Here is a 22,465-nt window from a genome sequence, read left to right as displayed (position 1 = left end):
TCTGAAAGAAGTTTTGAAGTCCAACTAATATAAGTTTTTGACAAGTCGGTATTTTTTTTTAGGAACAAGTTTGAGATCATTGAGGGATTTGTCATTTCAAAATATTAATAATGAAATTTCTTCCCTAAAATAAAGTGGATATATCTAGATATTAAGGTATTTATATTGATTCAGCTTACGGTTTGAAGTACATCCTATAATTAAATATGTGGCAACAATGTCCAGTAATTTAGGTTGTTTGCATAGATTAAACTGTAGGTTTCCATACCAGTTTGTGAGGACTTAATATTTTTTATTAGTTGAATGCTATTTTCAATATTGCCTAAGAGTTTGGAAGTTTACTTTCTCTCCACATTCACAAGGTCTCCAAATTGTTTAGAATAAATCAGTGGGAATCTTGGAAATTTTTAACATACCCTGGGAAGAAAGAAAGTTTATTTTGAAACTCAAACATGTTTTTTATTTCTCAATATTTTTGATCTGACCTTGAAATTATTCTTTGCATAGCATGAAACTTTATGTTGAAACTAAACATACCCATTTATTAAGAGCTAGGAATTTATTTATTTTCCTGTTTGTTAACAATGAGAGATACCTTGTTTTATTTTTTTTAATGCAAAGGTAGATATAATGAGTTACCTCTGTCTCCTTTGTATAAATATATGCATAGCATTTTTAGTGAATAAAGTCGACTAAAGACTGGTGACCTTTTTCTCAAACTCAAAATTAAGATAAAAGACTTTGGACCTTTTTTTCAAACTCAGAATTGAGATATTCTAGATATATTTTAAAAAGAGATAAGATATTTGAAAGATAAATAAGATTTATAAAGAAAGATAAGATTTTTAGAGAGAGATAAGACATTCTCTATATACCAGTTTTTGGTTTGTAATTTGTGGCTCATAATAACCTTTGGTTCATTATAATTCTATATTGGGATTCATAATAAAACTCATATTCTAGGTATTATAGGAACAGCTTTTTGTCAGTAAACAGGCAATTTTTAATTTCAAGAAACCAATTTTTAGAGGAATACCCTTTGTCTTTTCAATTGCCAAGAAATCACCTGAAATTATGTGGTGGTAATTGCCAAATATCTGAAAACTTGTATCTTTATCAATTTTACCTGGCCTGATAAATAATTAGTAACTTAGAAGTGAAGGTAATATTTCCTGTCAATTTGAGAATATACTGTAGAAAATTATTATAGAAAACATCTTAGAACAGGAAGGAGTAAAGGGTGAATATGGATTAGGACTGTACAAGGGTGAAAGGACGGTATGCAGTCTGTATACCCTCATATAAATTCTGGAATTGGAACCTTGTGATGAAAACACTTTTAGAGGCTCATTTGCCAACAGGAAAATTTGAAACAAAAAAAGAAAAAGGAAGCAGTTGAAACATAAGGTTCTTTTAAGACAAAAAACTTTCAAAATTTTGAATTTATTTGTACATGTACATATGTTCACTTTATAAGCTTGCCATTTTAATTTTAACAATTGCTTTTTACTGAAGCAAGTAATGCAGTCTTTTATCTTTTTTCCAAAATAACAAAAATTAATTGTTTGAACCAATGAAGTTGCTTTACACAAGTTGTTATAATTTTTTGGGGTCTCCAACTGTCTTTAAATGACTCACGGAACTGATTGACTGTTTGAATCGCCCTTATTTTATGCCTATCAAGATTAGGGGCCTCCCCCAGGCCACTCAGCATGTCCCCAGGTGGTAATAGGGGAACACTCTACAGATATGTATGGTACCCCCATAGGAGGTACAGACCAAGGGGGGACTTGTCCCTGGGGGTTCATTGTAGAAACTGGGGTACCCTCGCCTGGGGCCATAAATGGAGGTGGAGGAGGAAGAAAGCCCCTCAAATGTACACTGAACAGGGCCCACCAGCATATCCACATGTCCAATGAGTTACAAACCTTCTCTCAGTAATGGGTTGAACTGCATGTTGATGCAGAAGACCATTGTGGGAGGGACCCCTATAGGAGGACAACTGCAGCAGGGTGTAAGATCCACATCTATGGACAGTGGCGTCTACAAAAGACTGCCTTGACCCTTTTGGGGTACCTGCAAGACTGGTGACCTTGCAGTCAACTCTATTCCCACTTGAGGATTGGCACCCTTGAGGAAATTATAGCCTAGTAAACTACACACCATTTGAATGGGATTCTGAGTGATGGATAATTCTAAGTGGCTTGGTCTGTTTTGACTGTTTTTTTTTTCAGGCTGAAAAACCTCTGACTAGCTAATTTCTCTACTATGGTCTGCTTATCCCTGTAGAAGCATAATATTTGTACGCATGAATATATTATGAGTCAGCGGTAATAGGCTTGGGACTGTCTGTGCAGTATTCTGAATCTTGTTGATAGAAGAATATCACCAAGTGTAGAAAACAATGTTATGACCAAGATGGGTCAAGGATTGCTCAAAGCCTCCATTCATACTGGAGGTCCCAGGGACTTCTTGCCTTCTGATTCTAAGCTGGCTTAAGCGCTTTGATGTAGACTTGAGAAGATACGTTGATCCCTGTCCTGCACTGGTATCTGGGATGATTGCTTTTCCTGAGGCCAAAATGGGTTCAGTGATTAAAAGAACATGAAAATTGGAACTTGGAATGTTACAATGTTAAAAAGAAACTATCGTATCAACATTTTGACGGACGAACTCACTCGATCTGAGCTGGACTTATTAGGAGTTACAGAAACTCATATCTCAGGGGTAGGAAGCATGAAATTAGGTGATATAGAATTGTTTTACTCGGGTAGGAGAGATAGGGTACATAGACAGGGAGGACGGCTCATGATAAATAAGGAAGCTGTTAAGTCTTGTTTTGGTTGGGAAGACATTAATAATAGGAAACTAATTGTTCATTTTATTACTAAAAAGTTCAAAGTATCAGTTATAGTAGTATATGCCCCTGTTGAACTGACTGATGGAGATACCAGTGACTCAGATAAATTTTACTTACAGCTACAGGAGCAAACAGACAGGGTCTCTGGTAGAAATATGGTGTTTTTAATAGGAAATTTTAATTTTCAGGTTTGTAGATATAGGGGTAGATGGCATCTTAGCCTAGGTAAAATTGGTTTAGTAAAAGAAAACAATAATGGCTACAGACTTTTGCAATTTTTGTAGGTATAACAATCTAGTTATAATCAATACAGTGTTTGGTCATAAAATGGCCATTCAACAAAGCAGAAGGAAAGAAGAAGAAGGATTGTAAAACTGTGAAAAATGTTCTTTATTTGAAATAAAAAAAGAAAAAGGAAGCAGGTGACATAAGGTTCTTTTTTTAAGAAGAAAAACTTTCACAATTTTGAATTTATTTGTACTTGTATATATGATCACTTTATAAGCTTACCATTTCAATTTTAAAAATTGCTTTTTACTTAAGCCAGCAATGTAGTCTTATCTTTTTTCCAAAATAACAACAATTAATTGATTGAACCAAAGAAGTTGCTTTAAACAAGTTGATATAATTTTGTGGGGTCTCCAACTGTCTTTAAATGACTCACTGAACTGATTGACTCTTTGAATTGCCCTTATTCTATGCCTATCAACATTAGGGGCATCCCCCAGGCCACTCAGCATGTCCCCAGGTGGCAATAGGGGAACGCCTTACATATATGTACGGTACCTCCATAGGAGGCACAGCCCAAAGGGGAACGTGTCCCTGGGGGTCCATATTAGAAACTGGGGTACCCTCGCCTGGGGCCATAAATGCAGGTGGAGGAGGAAGAAAGCCCCTCAAATGTGCACTGAACAGGGCCCACCAGGATGTCCACCTGTCCAATGAGTTACAAACCTTCTCTCAGTAATGGGTTGAACCATATGTTGATGCAGAATACCAATGTGGGAGGATCCTCTATAGGAGGACAACTGCCGCAGGGTGTAAGATCCACATCTATGGATAGTGGCGTCTGCAAGGAACTGCCTTGACCCTTTTGGGGTAACTGCAAGACTGGTGACCTTGCAATCAACTCTATTCCCACTTGAGGATTGGCACCCTTGAGGAAGTTGTAGCCTAGTAAACTACACAGCATTTGCATGGGATTCTCAGACTATAGCTAAGAATATTAGTGAAAAAGCTTTATATTTTAATAGTAAGGAGAATGGGTTTGTGCAAGAATTACCTGGAAAATAGATCATATGAAAACAAAAGGAATGTGAAGAAAGTAGAAAAAGCATTAAAATATGAACTAAGGAGGTGTGAAGTGGAGGCCAAGGATAATACTGCTGAGGATCTGGAAGATACAGCTAAACAGCATAATTGTAAAATTTTGTTCTGGCGTGTTAGTAAATTGAGAGGGAGTAGTCAATCTAGACTTGTCCCAGTTAAAGGTAGGAATGGGACCACAATTAATGACAAGGAAAGAGTTAAAGAGAGATAGGGGAATATTTTGAGAATGTCCTAAAACAAGATATAGTTGCAGGGAAAGATAATAGGGGAAAATGAAAAAGCTTGTGATACCTTGGATGTGAAGGAAGATTTGTTTGTGAGGAAAAATTAGCAACAATAATAAAAAGATTAAAAAATAATAAGGCTCCAGATGCTGATAGTGTAGTAAATGAGTTCCATAAATATGGTGGCTGTGAGGTTTGAATAAGTTACTGAAGATTTGAATATGGTTTTCGAAAAGGGGAAGTACCTAACGATTTTAGGAAAACCTCAATTAAACCACTGTGTAAGAAAGGTGATAAGAGTGGGTGTTGTAATTATCAAGGCATTAGTCTGGTCTGTGTAGGTAGCAAATTACTTTGTAATATGATACTTTTTAGACTGAGAGATGCTGTAGACTAAGTGTAAAGAGAAGCGGTTTTAGAAAAGATAGTGGATGTGTTGACCAAATTTTCACCCTTAGGTTAATAATTGGGAAGTCGCTTAGTCGTCAAATGCTTTGGTCCTGTGTCTTATAGATGATGAGTAAGCGTTTGATTCTGTTGATAGAAAAGATTTAGCAAAGGCCTTATACTTGTATGGTATATTAGACAAATACATTGAAGCAATTAGTTCTATGTACAAAAATAATACTGCTTCAGTTACGGTAGGAAAGGAGATTAGCAGCTGGTTTTGTATTAAATCGAGTTAAGTAGGGTTGTCTTCTATCCCCCTTTATGTGGATCATTTTGAGGGACTTTGTCTAAAGGAGCACAGGAAAGGCAGTGGGAAACCATGGAGTCAAATAGGGAGAAAAACTCTCCTGGAGTTAGATTATGCTGATGATTTATGCATCCTAGATGAAAGTGTGAGCAAAGTGAATGAACTTTTAGAGGTTTTGCAAATTCAGGGTATTAGAATAGGTTTGAAAATTAATCTTATGAAGACTAAGTCACTAAGAGTAGGAATAAGTGAAGATGAAAAGGTGACATTGGGTAAAAAAAAGTTTGATCTGGTGGGCAGCTTCACTTACCTTGGTAGTATTATTAGTAAAGATCATGGGAGCGGTGAAGATATTAAAAGTAGAATAGCCAAGGATCATGTTGTTTTTTCACAGTAAAAAAAAGTTTGGAAGAACACAAAGATAAGTCAAAGATAGAGTATTCGAAGGTACTGTGATGACAGTGGTCAAATGGACTCTGAAGCATGGGCATTCCAGAAAGCAGATTCAGATTTACTAGATGTTTTCCAGATAAATTGCCTACAGATTGTTCTGGGTACCCGGCTGAATGACTTTATTTCAAACAGTAGGCTGTACAAAAAAAAAGTTCAATCCTGTTTTCCCAGGCTATAATATAAGAGAGGTTGACATGGCTAGAACAAATTCTGTAGATGACAGATTGCCAAAGATTGTCCTTTTTGGCCAACCTTCTAGGGCTAAACAGAAACCAGGTTGTCTTCTTCTTGGGTGGGAGCATGTCATAAAGAAAATTTAAAGGAAATGGGAACTTCTGGGGTTGGTGTAAAGAAGGCTTTGAATAGATTGGGATGGAGGAGGAGTGTACGTTGCTCTGTTGGCCTCAGGTTGCTTGGTTCTGTGTTGAGTTGTTAGCAGATTCCAGGTGCTTCTCCTTTTTGGTTGCTTTTTATCCACTATTTTCTTCTTTTATTTTAAAATAAATAGATTAAGTTCCTTTGTTTCTGAAATTGCATTCCTTTATATTTAACATATTCCCAATAACTACCTCCCACTCTATAATCATGTAGTCAAGGTAGCAGGGTTAGTTTCAAAGAAAACTGTCACTGATTCTTGACATTAGGATAATATAGATTGTGACTGTCATTGCACATATTAAAAATATGAAGGCACGCTGTTTAAGAAAAAAAGAAAATTGAAGTGTAATATTTATATTTATTTAAATTTAATATCCACCAAGACAATTGTTTCATAGTCTCCTTCTAAATCTTGGTTATACCTGGGCTTTATGCAAAATTTTCTGATCTTTTTAGTTGATATTTTTTTTTATTTATATTCTGTATTTTTTTTTTTTTTTTTTTTTGGTTGTTCTTTTGTAAAGCACAGGGGACACTAAAAATGGATTCTGATTGTTTAAATGGTGAAGTGGAAACTAAGACAGGCATATAGTCAAGACAGATCTAGAGCAAAATCTAATGGGGATGGGCAATTGACAAGTGTGCCAATAATTTACTGAATTGATAATTTTATTTTAAGAAAGAGATACTTTTTTTTAAGTATGTTTCTATGCTTTTTGGTTGCAATGGATTGTGGTTTATATCTAGTAGGTTGCTAAAGAGGCTTAGAGGGGTAACATTAAAAAGGTTGGACTGTAAACCTCTGGCTATTGGTTTTTGAACATGTTAATTTGTATGTTACCAATTTTTGAATTTAGAAACTGTGAAATGTGGGAGGACATTAAAAGAATTGAAGATCTGTAGTTAATTTGATATGTAAGTTAATATAATAATATGTAATATTCTCTGATTTGCCTCTTCCAAAGGAATTATTTTTATAGCAGGTTTGCCTTGGCAGAATGATAGGTTCAATTTTCTTATCTAAATTCTTATATGGTAAGGCTACATATAAAAATATTATTCTATTGAATATGCAGTCACATGTTCCTGAGTTTATAATATAAGGATATTATAAAACTTTTAGGGCACTAAAAGACAGTACTTGTTTTTCAAAATGTGTTTTTAAACATTTGGCAACAATGGGGTTTAATTAATCTTTAGTAGGTTTGTAAATGAGGTTAGATGGGGCAGCAATAAAAAGGTTGGATGGCCAACTTTTTGTTACTTTTGTTTCAAATCCTTGCCATTTTAAGAGTATTCAGGGTATTACAATATATAATATATTATATACATATTTATATATATATATATATAATATATATATATATATATATATATATATATATATATATATATATATATATATATATATATAAAATATATATATATATATATATATATAAATATATATATATATATATATATATATATCCCATGTAACACCTATTTTCAAAGGAAAGGAGAAGCGGAGTGACCCGGAGAATTATCGCCCGATCAGCCTTACTTCACCTTTCCTGAAAATCATGGAAAGGGTCATAGTAGAAAAGTTAAACTCGCACCTCGAATTGAACACCCTCATCTCAGATCATCAGCATGGCTTCCGTAAAAATCGTTCTACTGTTTCCCAACTAGTAATTATACACGACTACATCCAGTCTACCCTTGACCATGGGATTCCAATAGATATTATCCTAATCGATCTACTTAAGGCCTTCGACCGAATATCCTTGCGAAAACTTATCCACTGCCTAGAAGTCTATGGAATCAAGGGACAGCTAAAAAATTGGCTCTCAGCGTACTTGAATGATAGAAAAATAGCAGTCAAGGTTGCAGACACACTATCCACATGGACAGATGCAACCAGTGGCGTCCCACAAGGTAGTGTTCTCGGTCCAGTCTTTCGTCATGTACATAGACATTTGCATAAATGCCATTTCCCAAACCGACTTCGGCCTGTTTGCAGACGATACGAAACTCCTGGGAGAAGCTAGTGCATCATCACAAATCCAAAGCGACTTGGATGCCCTGACAGAGAAGCTCGAAGAATGGCAACTTTCACCAAATTTAGCAAAATGCTCTGTCGTCCATCTTGGCCGCCAAAATCCAATGTACTCATACAAAATGAAAGGTATCGGACCTGACAAAATCTACCTGTGAAAAGGACCTAGGTGTAATTCTGAGCTTGGACCTCAAACCAGAAAAGCATATCGGCCTGGTTGTGCGTAAAGTGTCAAATGCTCTCTGGCTACTCAGTCATTCCCTACGATACCTTGACAATCACTCAAAGATCTCAGCATACACAAGCTACGTCAGGCCACAGCTTGAATACGCCACTGTCATCTGGTCACCATATCTCAAAAAGGATATTGACAAAATAGATTGGGTCCAGAAACGCTTTGTAAAGGACTGGAAGCCTTCTCCAATAGCCTAAACATAAACATACCATATTTAGAGACTTTTAACGTAGGACGACTTTAAATGGAATTCGTGCCGCAGTCGATCCGCTCTTCGCCCTGCCATAACATTTTTCTTTTAAAAAGGTGTCAGTTGTATAGAAATTTTGTATTGAGAGGCGTGAGGAATAAAGTTATTTATTTATTTATTTGGATATTTCGAACACATATACAGTGTTCATCATCAGTAGTAAAACTCTGATGAGTTTTACTCCTGATGATGAACACTGTATATGTGTTCAAAATATCCAGTTAGATTTTATATCTGTTCACTATCAATAAAAAGGTTTCATCCCTATTTTGAAATGTTTTACTTTCGTCATGGAAAGGCAGTGTGGTCTTCGAAGTTATCTATCTATATATATATATATATATATATATATATATATATATATATATATATATATATATATATATATATGTATATATATATATATATATATATATATATATATATATATATATATATATATATATATATATATATATATATATATAATCAATAGGGCTTTCAGTTTTCAGGCTATTTCTGTGTTCTCTGTATTAGCTTACAGCTGTTGCTCCAACCAAGTATATTGAAAATCTATTGAATTGGTACATTTTTTCTTGCTATTTTACATCAGTATATCCTCTTAAAGTGTAATTAAGGAGTTTAGTAAAAAGGTGAAATTGATTTCATAATAACATCGGCATAGATGCTGACGTAATATGTGGACAAGTATTTGAAAGCAAATTTGGACCTTATCATAAATGGAACCCAGGAAGATTGTCCTCCTTACTTAAGCTAAACAATTTCAGAATTATTTTCATACAGAAGGTTTTCAGAATTATCAAACAGTTCGTGGTAACGAACTGTAGTAAGGAGCGACACGGCTCAATAGTAACCAAAACTCAAAAAATGGAATTTTGATACCAATAGCTACATCAAAACAATCACATTTTAATGCTGATTTCAAATATGTCAGTTTCATCAAGTTTGGCCTTACCCGTCAAATTTAAGAGCCTGAGAAAATTTGCGTTATTTTAGAAAATAGGGGGAAACACCCCCGAAAATCAAACCATCAGATTCAGCGTATCAGAGAACCCTACTGTAGAAGTTTCAAACTCCTATCTACAAAAATGTGGTATATTGTATTTTTTGCCAGAAGGCAGATCACGGATGCGTGTTTATTTGTTTGTTTGTTTGTTAGTTTGTTTTTTCCCCTGGTGTGATCGTATCGACCCAGTTGCCCTAGAATGTTGCGACAGTGCTCATTCTAACGGAAATGAAAAGTTCTAGTGCCCTTTTTAAGTGACCAAAAAAATTGGATTGCACCTAGGCCCCCTCCCACGCTAATTATTTTCCCAAAGTCAACCAATCAAAATTCTGAGATAGCCATTTTATTCAGCGTAGTCGAAAAACCTTATCACTATATCTCTGGGGACAACTAACTCCCTCACAGTCCCCTTGGCGGGGCAAGAAGTTACAAACTTTGACCAGTGCTTACATATAGTAATGGTTATTGGGAAGTGTACAGGCGTTTTCAGGAGGATTTTTTGGTTGGGGGAGGGGTTGAGAAAAGGGGGATATGCTGGAGGAACTTTCCATCGAGGAGTTTGTCATAGGGGAAGAAAATTTCTATGAAGGGAGTGCAGGATTTACTAGCACTATTTAAAAAAAAGAAACAATGAAAAAATAAATATGAAAAAGCTTTTCAGCGGGAAGTAAGGAGCAGCATTAAAACTTAAAACAAACAGAAATTATTACCCATATGAGGGGCTCACCTCCTCCTAATACCTCGCTCTTTACGCTAAAGTATTTTTAGTAATTTCAACTACTTATTCTACGGCTTTTGTGATTCAGGGGTCATTCTTAATGAATTGGGACAAAATTTAAGCTTTATTGTAAAGAGCGAGGTACGGACGAGGGGGTGAATAAAAATCTGAGAATACAAAACGTAAGCTAGTTTATAAGTAACGCATATATTGTACTAATAAAAAGATTCGTAAAAAATTAAAAGTTCTAGTTGCCTGTTTAAGTAACCAGAAAATCGGAGGGCAACTAGGCTTCCTCCCCTGCTCTTTTTTCTCAAAATCATTCGATCAAAATTATGAGAAAGCCATTTAGCAAAAAAAAAAAAATATGCAGATTTCGTTTTAATTATTCCTCTGTGGAGAGCCAAAATCAAAGCATGCATTGATTCAAAAACATTCAGAAATTAAATAAAAAAAAACAAGTTTTTTTAACGGGAAGTAAGGAGCGACATTAAAACTTAAAATGAACAGAAATTACTTCGTATATGAAAGGGCAGCTTCCTCATCAACGCCCCGCTCTTTACGCTAAAGTTTTGTACTGTTTTAAAAAGTAGAATTAAGAGAAAGAGTCAAACATTAGCGTAAAGAGCGAGGTGCTGATGAGAAAGCAGCCCTTTCATATACTAAGTAATTTCTGTTCATTTTAAGTTTTAATGTCGCTCCTTACTTCCTTTTAAAAAAAGAACTTTTTTTATTTTATTTTAGACAAGCGTTATTATACTTCAGTTGATATTAAAAAACTTTTTTTCGAAAAATATTTCTTAAGTTACTTGAGTTTTACTTTAGATTTGAATTTTAAATTGCTTTAGAAGTTAATTACTGAATTTTTAATAATATTTTTTCAGTTCAATGGTATTACATAATGTTATTTTGGATCTAATTTTAAATCTATTGTCACATTTTTGAAGCCCTAAAAGTAAGAAAAGCTTGATATACCCTCTTGGAAACGTATTATGGCCCATATAGAATAGGCATACACTTTGTAGTGTTTTAAGCACTAAAACCATGAATAAAGCTGTCATTCAAGATTTAAACGAAATTTCCCAACCTAATATTTTTTGGCTTGGGAAATTTACTAACAGATTGCAGCTAAAAGCCATAACAGCTTAAGAGAATAAGCCAGCAGCTGTATTTTGCTTTTTACTGTTGAGTTTTTTTTTACTTTAAATCAACAACTGCACGTTAAATAAAGTTAAATCTGTTTAATGCTGTTTTTAACAGCATTGTTAATGCTGTTGTTAATATGGCTGTTTTTAATTTTAGCACCCGTTAAAAAAAAGGATCAGATTTCTCATGCCTTTGACTGCTGAAGGAGTTAAGCTTTTTTTCAGCTGTATTGAAATAAACTATGGTTTGCAGTGGTTAAAAGTCACTAATAGTCATCAGTCATTATATTTTTTGCATTTTAGGACTCTCCTGACTAAAATTGCATCCAAGTGTCAATGATAGTAATGTATTTCTCATAATTTGCATTAATTCCGCTCCAAGACTTTTGTGGACTTCCCACAAATTCTGAGCATGGCTGATCTCATTACGGTTTCTGAGGATTCTTTTATTAAATACGGTAAGATATACAGTTAAATTATTCATTACAGGATAAAATAAAAGCTACTTTACTCTTGAAAATAATTGTCCTTTTTTCTCTCCTCGCTCATTAAGTGGCCTTAAAAAAAATGTAACTGTATATAATCTTAGATCCAATGATTAAGAGCTGTGGGGTGATAAACGTTCCATTGATGTTATATCCAGAGTTATTGTGGCTTAGTTTTCTTCTTTGCTGTTAATAGGATAAAGCTACTGCATTACTTCGAGGCTATTTTCATATTGATCTCTATCCTCTAAAGATGGATTTTTAGTTAAGTAGTATTCGAGAGATTTTTTTCAATTCCTAGCATAGGTGTTTCTCTGGGTATTTTCACTAGCGCCGTCTTTTTTCTCAGGTAGACTGGAGCGCCATATATATTGCCAATTTCATATAATACCATCTGCATTACTTCGAGGTTATTTTCATATTGATTTCTACCCTCTAAAGATGAATTTTTAGTTAAGTAGCATTTGAGAGATTTTCTTCAATTCCTAGTAAAGGTGATTGTCTGGGTATTTTCACTAGTGCTGTCTTTTCTCTCAGGTAGACTGGAGCGCCATATATATTGCCAATTTCATATAATACCATCTTTGTTCCCATATCATTAAGGTGTATCTGTTTTTTTTTATACTGGGAACAAGCAGAAGAGGGAAAGGATCCCCCCAAGCACTGCATTACACCAGCCTGTATTCATTTACCCGCAAATTGTAGGGGTTAGGTGAGGGTCCTTACATTTTCCTTGTTCCCGGTGATTTCAGTATTCCCTGACGGCTATTTGCTCCACCCTGGCCCCTCTGACTTGAATATTGCTCTATGATTTGGCATCTGAATTGGAATGCCTACTGATCTTGATTTCTGTGTCAGAAGTCATTTCATTCCAATAAGGAAATGCACAATGTGAAGGCAGACGTGGCTTATAGCCTCTTCTGATCTTTGTCCTGATTTCTTCAGGGCAATCGAAGCAGGTAATGAATATGATGAAATAGTGATGACCCTATTTCAACTTGTATGATGAACAAGTATGATGATCAAAGGTCATATGCTGAAAGAGGCAAAGGATGAATTATGGCACTTGGCCGCTATGTCTACTCCTTCTACAGACAGCTGCTGTGCCTAGTCAGAACGTTAGAATTGGTACAGAAGTCCCGAAGCAGTATGAAAATCCTGCTCTTGGTGATGCATGTGTAAGTGCAAAATTCTGGAATCGGCTATGGATTGAGTGTGATCATCCAAGATCTGGTATCGTGAATAAAGTCTGCTTAATTGTTAAGCGTAAGTCTGCCAAAACCCTATCTAAGCATAAACGTAAAGTGATCGATCAGCAAAGTAAACTAGTTAATAATGATCCAAATCTAATGTGGAGATTTCTTAAGTGCAGGAAAAATTGTGGTGTGTCTGAAGCCGCGATCCCAGAGATGAAGTGAATGTCCCATTTTACTTCTGAGTTCTCCTCTTCTGATCAAGAGCTTGAAGAAAAGTTCAGCAAAGAACTAGATAAAGGTCTAACTTTACCTGGCTGTAATGAGGGTTACATAATCACCATAAAAAATCTTACTGTCGCCATCTGTAAGCTAAAATGAAACAATCTCGTGGTCTTGACAGGCTCTGTGGTTTGCACCTTACACATAGAGTTGACTATCTTTTGTGTCATGTTGACACAGTGTATTATCTTTAATACCGGTCTTCTACCTGATACTTTTTATCCCGGCATTGTTACTGCTTTGCGTGGCAGATTGCGTGTCGTACCGTCCTATAACTGTTTCACCTGTTCTGTGTAAACTGATGGAAATGCTCCTTCTTAATTATGTTTCAAGTAAATGTCGTACTCCAGTTCCATAAATTCTAGGGTGGTATATGGGCTTTCCTCTAGTCCTTTCACCTCTTTGACTTCTTTAGAAAAACTAGCCATTGGAAGCACTATTCTCCTCCAGTCAGCAAATAATGAGTACATGCAATTATATGCAATAAAACACTCTTGTTAATTGTGGGAAGTATCGTACTCTTGATAACCAATTTGATTTTTGAAAAAGTATCAGTCGCATAGCGTATAAACAGATTGGTTTCGCATTTAATACTAATAAAAGTGAAGTTGTTGCGTCTTGCAGAAAAGGAGCGAATTCATGGGACCGTGTGGTCAAGTTTAATGATGATAATTTTGCTTTATCCAATTCTATTGTTTATTTAGGAAGTATGGTTTTTACATGTTCACTACCGATAAATCATTTTGGAGAAAAGGCGAGAAAAGCTTATGGCTTTCTATATAAGAAAAATATAACCTACAGATTCAAGTCTGGTTACATAATGCTTAGGTTATACCTTATTTTCTAGCTATGTCTCCATTTTGGAATATCTTTTCCGAAAATGACAAAAGACAGCTGCGCCTCAGTTTACGACCGTGGACAAGGAATGTGTTGGTGTTGTGTCAGTTCGGTGTGGCACATCCCATTGCAGCTGTCATTAGGCGTCAGACGGATCTCTTAAAGTCAATTGAGTCCACTTCCTTGCCATCGTGATTCGTCCTTAAGTGTCTTTGTGTATTTTTATAGTACCAAAGTTTGTGTTCCTTTTTGTTGGTTTATTTACTCCATTTGTGGTCTTTTAACGTTTTTCGAATGGGCAATAAATATATCTATCTATCTATCTAGATTATGTTAATACCCCCCCCCCCTGAACATAGTTAATAATCTAACAAGAGACACCCTATTTTGTGACGAGAACAAAGTAGTCCTCCCCAAGTTTGTTATCTATGAGCCTTATGAGGTACCCTTACTCTCAGGGGAGGTGACAGCCTCACTGACTCGCCAGGCCAATGAGCTTCATTCTACTTTAGCCAATCTTATTGACCACCTGAGCTTCTTCGGATCAGCACAAAACAAGGTTAGTGGAAGTGGTGGTGTAAGTTCAACAAACCCTCTGGATACAGCAAAACCTTCTTACTCTGTGATTCTCAAACAACCTCTAAAAGGACTCAAAAATCCAGAAAGTCATAAAGCGTATCTCAAGGGCCTTAGGGGTGATTGCTGTACCCATATATTGAACCTAAGGCCTCTTAGCAAACAGTGGCATGTGATACTTGATGACAAAGCTCCAACTTCGTCTCTTGCTGAAGTGCTAAATAGTGCTATAGACTCCGATACTCGGCTGAAGACCCTTTCTCATTGTGGTATTATAACACATGTTCTTGATGAGATCTCGCCAAACAATCTATATTCAATTATTAAGAATTGCACGAAAGCCGAGAGAATTCGACAACCTCTCTTATAAAGGCTTGTCTTTGAAAGTAAGGACGCTTTACAAATAGTAGTGAACAACCCTATAAATTTGGCTATGAGTGCTTCTGAATAGACATGTATTGGCATTTGCAGGGATATTTTTTCAGTTCCAAGAGTACGTCACGGTGCTAAAGTCTGTCAAAACGGTATTCACTATACCCGTTGCAGTGGTGATCATACGAACAATGCAGAAAAATCCTAAAATGCTACACTGAAGTTGGCTCTCTTTAAGCAGACAGACTATCCGTACAGTGATAAGTGCCCAGTAGCCAGAAAGCTCACGATGAAGCCATGACTAACTCTGAGGTAAAAATTTCTTCTCAGAATTGGAATGGTGGTATAATCAATAAACTACCACTGATTGAAAGCCTGATCTCTTGCAACGATATTTTTTGTCTGCAAGAACATTTCTTGTCAGTCGACTCGTTTTCCTTGTTAAAAGTAAATAAAAAAGCGCCTTTTCGTGGTGCCATTAAGCATTTGGGTATAGGAAGACCTTCTGACGAAATGGCAGTACTTATCAGTTCTCATCTTTCGGCATTGTATTTGTCGAGAACGATTGTTTCCGAGTTATAGAAGTTGCAAATCTGATTGTATATTGCTGGTACTTACCAACTGATTACAAGAACTTCTCTTCCAAAGAAAAGTTCTCCTTTGCTACAATATGGCTTGCTAAATCTTTGCAGCAGTTTGCCTATGCATCTCATCATGTTATCTTCGCTGAGGATGTGAACTGCGACCTCTTAGTACCAGATCAGTCAAAATCTCAAATACTTATGTCTCCTCTGTCCAATCTGTTTGTGGTCCCAAATGACTATTCGTATATGTATATTTGTAACTCCGGAATGACAGGTTTGTTTGTTTTAAGTCTTTGCATGAACAGCGTGACTGTCAATGGCTTAAGCCATGTTGACTTTAGCATATCGGTATTGGATCATTTACCAATCTCTAACTGTTTTGCTACTGATAGTGTTCTTCTTTAAAAAGACGAAAAGAAACGGAAGTGGGAATTCAAATACTGGAAGAAATTAAATTCTGTTGTATATAAAGCAGAGCTTGGTGTCACACTTCACCTAATTGAAATACCTTCCGACTGCTGTGGTGATTCTCAGAACTCGCTGAGTCAGAAAAAAAAATCTAATCAACCTTTACTATAATAAAATCACACCTATAGTGCATTGTGCTGAGCGTTGTGCCGCTCCTTTACATAAACCACCTCTGGGTCCAGAAATACCTGGCTGGTCGTAAAATCTGGTAGATCTTAAAGCAAAATTAAAGCAAAAGCAAAATCTTAAAGCATAAAATCTTAAAGCAAAATTGCAAATCTCCAAAGGTTTGGCACCGAATATTGAATGATTGCGGCCAGCCAAAATCTGGTACTGTTAATGACACACTGTTATGTACCAAACTTCGTTTTGTGAAGTGTCTTGCCAATCACAAAGCTGAGATTATTGACTATTGGAATCAGCGTTTTGCTACTAAACCAAATTAAATCTGGAAATCCACTGGGGAAAAAGTCAAAAAGTGTTGCTTCAGAGTTTCCAAGTGAGAGTGACTGGATCTGCTACTCTATCTGCAAGTTTTCTCCAACTGATCCAGGGTTAGAAACCCGCTATGAATCGCTACTACTGGAAAGTCTAGTTGATATTGAATCAGATATTTGTTTTGTAGTTATGGCCTCTGATATTTACAGTGCTATCATTCACCTTCAAAAAAAGTTCTCGTGTGTTTATGATCAATTATGTTGCTCTCATTTATTATACGGAAATGATAAGTTGCTGCAGTATCTTTGTTTGTTTTACCAAATCATTTTAATTCTGGTATTTTCCCCGATTCTATTTGTGTCAGTATATTGACTCCTGTTGTGAAAAAAATAAAGATAGCCACAGTGTTTTTCCAATAGGCCTATAACAGTCTCTTCTATTCTGTGTAAATTGCTGGAGTTAATAGTGTTTAACGACGTAGATAAGGGTTATTCAACTCTTGACAACCAGTTTGGAGTTAAGGATGGCTACAGTTGGGAACAACTTTATTACATAATTGCCAACGTCCTGACGGATACAGAAAATAGTGGCAAGTTTCTCTTCCTTGCGGCTCACGGTGTCTCGCGTGCTTTCGATTCTGGTGTGCATTCTCATTTGCTGTATAATGCGCTTCTGGTGTGCATTATAGTGCTGTATAGTGCGCTTTCGATTCTGGTGTGCATTCTCATTTGCTATATAGTGCGCTTCTGGTGTGCATTATAGTGCTGTGTAGTGCGCTTTCGATTCTGGTGTGCATTCTCATTTGCTGTACAGTGGATTCTCAATCATTCAGTTGTGCGGGTATTTAAAAATCTGTATGCGAGATTATGTGTTGTCATGAAAGAACCTGTTTTTCATGCTTACGTAAAGTGTAAAGCTATTATTCGAGTTTGGAAAGGAATCCGCCAAGGTGGGGTAATTTCGCCACCATTATGATAATAGTTTGGTTTCACCCCAGAAAAAGGTTAGAATTAGTTTTATTTTTAAAGGTTTGGATCTTTCCATACTCAGTTACGCTGACGACATCCGTATTTTTTGTAGTACCATATTGTCTATTGAGAAGTATTACTCTATGCTCAGTTTGGAATATGCCGAAATTGGTTGCAAACTTAATGCTTCAAAGAGCCAGGTTCTTGCTTTAGGAAAATCTATCCGTGATGTTAGATGCGAACAGTTAGGAAATCAGTGTGTTCAATTATTTACTTGTTATAAGTGTCTCGGTCTTCCGATAGGGGATAGTGTAAAAACAGCAAGGGCTCTCCGTATCTCTCATCTAAGTGAGGAACTTACAAAAGTGTTAGGTATGTTAGTTTGTTGTAAAGCTTGCTACAGGAGGCGTATTCTTGCCCGTGTCTACAACGCTTTTGTGATGCCTCATGTCCTCGCAGATGACCCCATTTTGGAATAAATTTACGGCTACTGATAAGACGACTTTTAGTACCGTACATTTTTGTTTCACGAAATTTTTCGTGTGTATACTCCTATGGGCTAGAAACAAAAGACTACAATCAGGCTATGGGTTAACTGAGCCACTAACAGTGGTTGAGCAGTGTTGCGGTCGCTATTTTTTTAATCTTGATACGACAAACAGCCTCCATCCCTCTATGTTCTAGTAGAAATATTTGAATCTATTATTGGTTGTATAGTCTATTTTTGTGAGTGTGCTCTTCTTTCTTTTTTTTTCTCTTTTTCTTTTGTCTTTTCATCTAATCAATTTTGAACCTTTGTTTGTTTTTTAGGCAACAAAAATATTGATTTATTGATTGAAATGTCGCTTCTTTGTGCTGCAAAACCTAAATACCTAAAACGTACCTAAATATACCTAAAAATACCTAAATACCTAAAATTTAAATCTAATTTTTCAGTTTTACTTTTAAGCTTGGTGAGACTAGTAATCAATCATGTAGAGAAATTTTCCGTCCATCTTTTCCGTGTGGAGGTATGATGAACGAAATGCTTCCTCCAAAGTGGGGTAGTTCTGGGGTTTTGGATGGGAATATCAAGTTATCAGACATGAAAGAGAGGAATAAAGTTAATTGAATTCAGTTGTTAAACTTAGGGAGACTAAATTTTGTATTTTCTTGTTTGGGAACTAATACAGACAATCCATAACTGATTGGTATTCTTTTACTTGTAATTTTGTCAATTCTTTCAATGTTAAGCTTTACAATGTTTATTATTCGGTTACATATTTTTTTCACTCAATATTCTGTTTTTTTTTTATTCAGTATGTTATCACTTTTCCAGCTATAATTTCTATTTTATGAATATTGTTTTATTAATTTCTGGTTTTTATTCGTTCTATGTTAATGAATTTCGTTAAATGTTTCAAGTTTTCTTTTGATTTATATAAGCTAGATTTTAAAAACTATTTTTTGAAAAAACATGCACGTACATCTGATTTTATGCATGTATTTAATGTTTCTACATTTACGTTTTTACACTTAATTAAGAAGGAAAAGCAGCCCGATTGGTTTAGTAAACTCTACTGCTAAATTTTCTATATATATTCGGACGTTCACCCACGGGGGATGGAGAGGTGGGTTGCTAAAGGGGCTTTAGCCCCCTTTAAAATTTCAATCTGTTTTTAAATCTTATTTATTGTGCTCAGTTTTATCATTCTTCCCTTAGTCCCTTCTCTGAACTTGTATTCAAAGAGCCAATATGAACTTTAGACAATGCCTTAAAATATGTTTTTTTAAAGTTTTTTTTTAGTTTTTCGTTAGTTTGCCCAGGGACCACCAGTCAGCCCCTCCCCTCATAATTATTTTCTGATTAAGCCACTGTGTCTGTTTAATTTATAGTTTGTTTTAGAAGTTGAAGATACTTTACCAGGTGACAGTGAGAAGCCCTTTCACTTTCCAAACCATCTTTTGCCACCAAAACAAGAAGATGTTCCCTTGCTACATTTGCGTAGTATTTCAGGACCATGTAAATTTGAATACGACACCCAGGAATCGGAACCCAAGTGTCCTATCAGTGAAGGTATATCCGAAACATTGTTTTTTGTTGATTGAAATGTATTGGATTATATATTATTTGATATAAATAGGACTAAGAGACAGAATCTTAAAATGGAACTTTTGTTTTACTCCAATGTGCAGATGTTTGCCAAAACGTTTCTATATTCTTTCCTGAAAATTTTGAATTTCAAATGAAAGTAGTTTAGCTGGTTTTCCTATTTTTAAAGGCTTGGTAATCAGCCTTAAAACTTCATCTCTATATAGATTTTACAATCCATATATATACTGCTTATTAGTAGTAATGATATTATGGATACAAGGTCTGCCCCCCACAACTGCACATCGTAAAGGCATCAATGCTGCAACAGTCCTATTCTCTTTGCACCTGCAACCGAGTGATTTTCTACACTGAGTGGATATAAGGCGGGATTTTAAATGTATTTTATAATGAGAATAGAATTTTAGTGATCCAAAAACTGACTAGTCTGCTACCCCCCTTTTTTTAATATGATAAGCATTAAAATAAAGTAAGCCGGTTTATTGTGAGCCAAGGGCATCAATGTATGGATTATCCTTGGAGTATAGCATATCCAATGGACCATAGTAAACCGGTTTATTTTAATTCAAATGACCTATTTGAATTGTTGATATAGTATTGAATTTCGCTTCACCACTCATATTTACTTAGGCATGGTGTGACCTCTTGTATCACCATTATCAGGGATAACCGTTTTATCAACGTAGCCATGGTTTGACCGATTAAATTAACATAGATCATGGTATTGGCAAAAAATTAAATTTAAAAATAACGAAAAAAATAAAGTTGAAAAAAATAAGTAAAAATAAAATTAAAAAAAAATTAATTAAAAAATTGAAATTCATTAAGCAAAATATCAAATATTTTCATCAAAATATTTTAACATTTGAAATATGATGAGGATATATGTGATGGTATTGGTCAAAATGTATATTTTATTGAAATAAGATAGAAAGAAGCGTATGCATTATTTAAAATATCAAATATTTTCTTGAAAATATTTTGTTGCTTGAAATGAAATTGGAAAAATATACAATGGTGCTGATTAAAATCTACTGTTTCTTGAAATAAGATGGAAGCATTCTTAAAATATAAATTATTTTCTTATAAATGTATTTGTGCTGGTTAAAATAAAATAAAGGAATATGCAATAATATTGCTAAAGCAATTGCACTATCATATTTTCTTCAATTTATTTTATACTGTTTAAAATAAGAGAAGGAATTTTGCGATGATAATGTTCAAAATGAATTGTTTCTTAAGATAAGATGGAAAAATGCAAATGCATTATTCAAAATACGAAATAATTTTTACAAGTTGTTTCGAGGCTTGAAATATGATGAGGGAAGTAGGTGATGGTGTTTTTCAAAATTTATTTTTTCTTGCAAAAAACATGGAAAAATTCAAATACGAAATATTTTCTACAAAATGTTTTGTTGCTTGAAATAAAATGAGTATAATGTGTGATGGTGTTGCTCAAAATTGATTCTTGCTTGATATAAAATTGGAAATAAGCAAAGCTATCAAAGGCTTTAATTTTTGGCTTAAAGTTGGTGCACAGAATCTACTTGTCTCAAAAGATATTACTTAAGATCAAAATTAAACATACTAAAAACACTCTGTCGGGGGTCTGTTTATTGTTCACTGTCTATGTAAAAATGGAAAACTCTAGCAAATGATTGCAATTTATTGTTACTAACGCAAGTTTGAGTAGGCACACGTAATTTTCATATTCAAAAGAAAAGCAATTTTGGGCTTTAGATCAGGGCTTGAAGTTGGTATGCAGAATTTAGTTGACTCAAAAGATATTACACATAATCAAAATTGACATTGCTAACATTGCAAAATTAACTTATTGTTTCCAATACAATATCGGGTAGGCACGCGTAATTTTCATGTTTGAAGGAAAAGCAAATTTGGTGCTTTAGATCAGGGTTTGAAGCTGGTATGCAGAATCTAGTTCAGTCAAAAGATATTACATAAGATTAATTAAATATTGCTGCTTGAAATAAGATGAGGAAAATATGTGATGGTATTGCTCAAAATATATTCTTCCTTGAAACATGATTGGGATCAAGCAAAGCTATTAAGCGCTTTAATTCAAGGCTTGATGTTGGTGTACAGAATCTAGTTGCCTCAAACGTAATATGTAAGATCAAAAAATTAAATATTTCCAAAATCATCCTGTTGGAAATCAGTTTATTGTTTACCATCTATGTAGAAATGGAGGACTATAGCAGATGATCGCAAAACATTGTTTCCAACACAACTTTTTGGTAGGCACTCATAATAATCATGTTTGAAAGAAAAGCAATGTGGGACTTTAGTTTAGATTAGTGTTTCTAATACAGTTTTGGATAGGCACACGTAATTGTTATGTTTGAAAGAAAAGTAATTTAGATCAGGACTTGAAGCTGGTATGCAGAAACTAGCTGACTCAAAACATATTACGTAAGATCAAAATTAAACAGTGTTAAGAACCTCCTGTTGGGGTTCAGTTTATTGTTCACCATCTACATAAAAATGGGATAGTGTAGCAAGCGATAGTAGTTTATGGTTTTCAGTACAATTTCAGGTTGGCACACGTAATTGTCTTGTCTGAAGGAAAAGCAATTTGGTGCTTTAAGTTGGTATGCAGAATCTAGTTGAATCAAAAGATATTATATAAGTCAAATTAAATATTGCTAATAAAATCCTGTTTTGAATCAGTTTACTTTTCACCGTCTATGTAAAAATGGAAAACTCCAGCAAATAATAGCATTATTTTTCTTTCCAGTGAAGTTTAAGGTAGGCACACTGTAATTGTCATGTTTGAAAGAAAGGTTATTTGGTGCTATACATCTGGGGTTGAAGCTGGT

General features: G+C 35.0%; 1 protein-coding gene across 1 annotated transcript in view; it reads left to right on the top strand.

Annotated features, from left to right (window-relative positions):
• LOC136043023 (zinc finger protein 816-like) overlaps positions 1-22,465 on the top strand; it is a 54,287-nt gene that overhangs the window by 5,799 nt on the left and 26,023 nt on the right. The window contains exons 2-3 of the mRNA XM_065727910.1: positions 11,637-11,791; positions 19,422-19,592. Coding sequence (XP_065583982.1) covers positions 11,746-11,791; positions 19,422-19,592 — 217 coding nt within the window. The 5' untranslated portion in view covers positions 11,637-11,745. The remainder of the gene's footprint in view (positions 1-11,636; positions 11,792-19,421; positions 19,593-22,465) is intronic.

The sequence above is a fragment of the Artemia franciscana genome, unplaced genomic scaffold (genome assembly GCF_032884065.1).
Source record: "Artemia franciscana unplaced genomic scaffold, ASM3288406v1 Scaffold_284, whole genome shotgun sequence".
Taxonomy (NCBI): Eukaryota; Metazoa; Arthropoda; class Branchiopoda; order Anostraca; family Artemiidae; genus Artemia; species Artemia franciscana.
The sequence above is the reverse complement of the archived record's forward strand: the minus strand, read 5'-3'. Positions and strand labels throughout refer to the sequence as shown.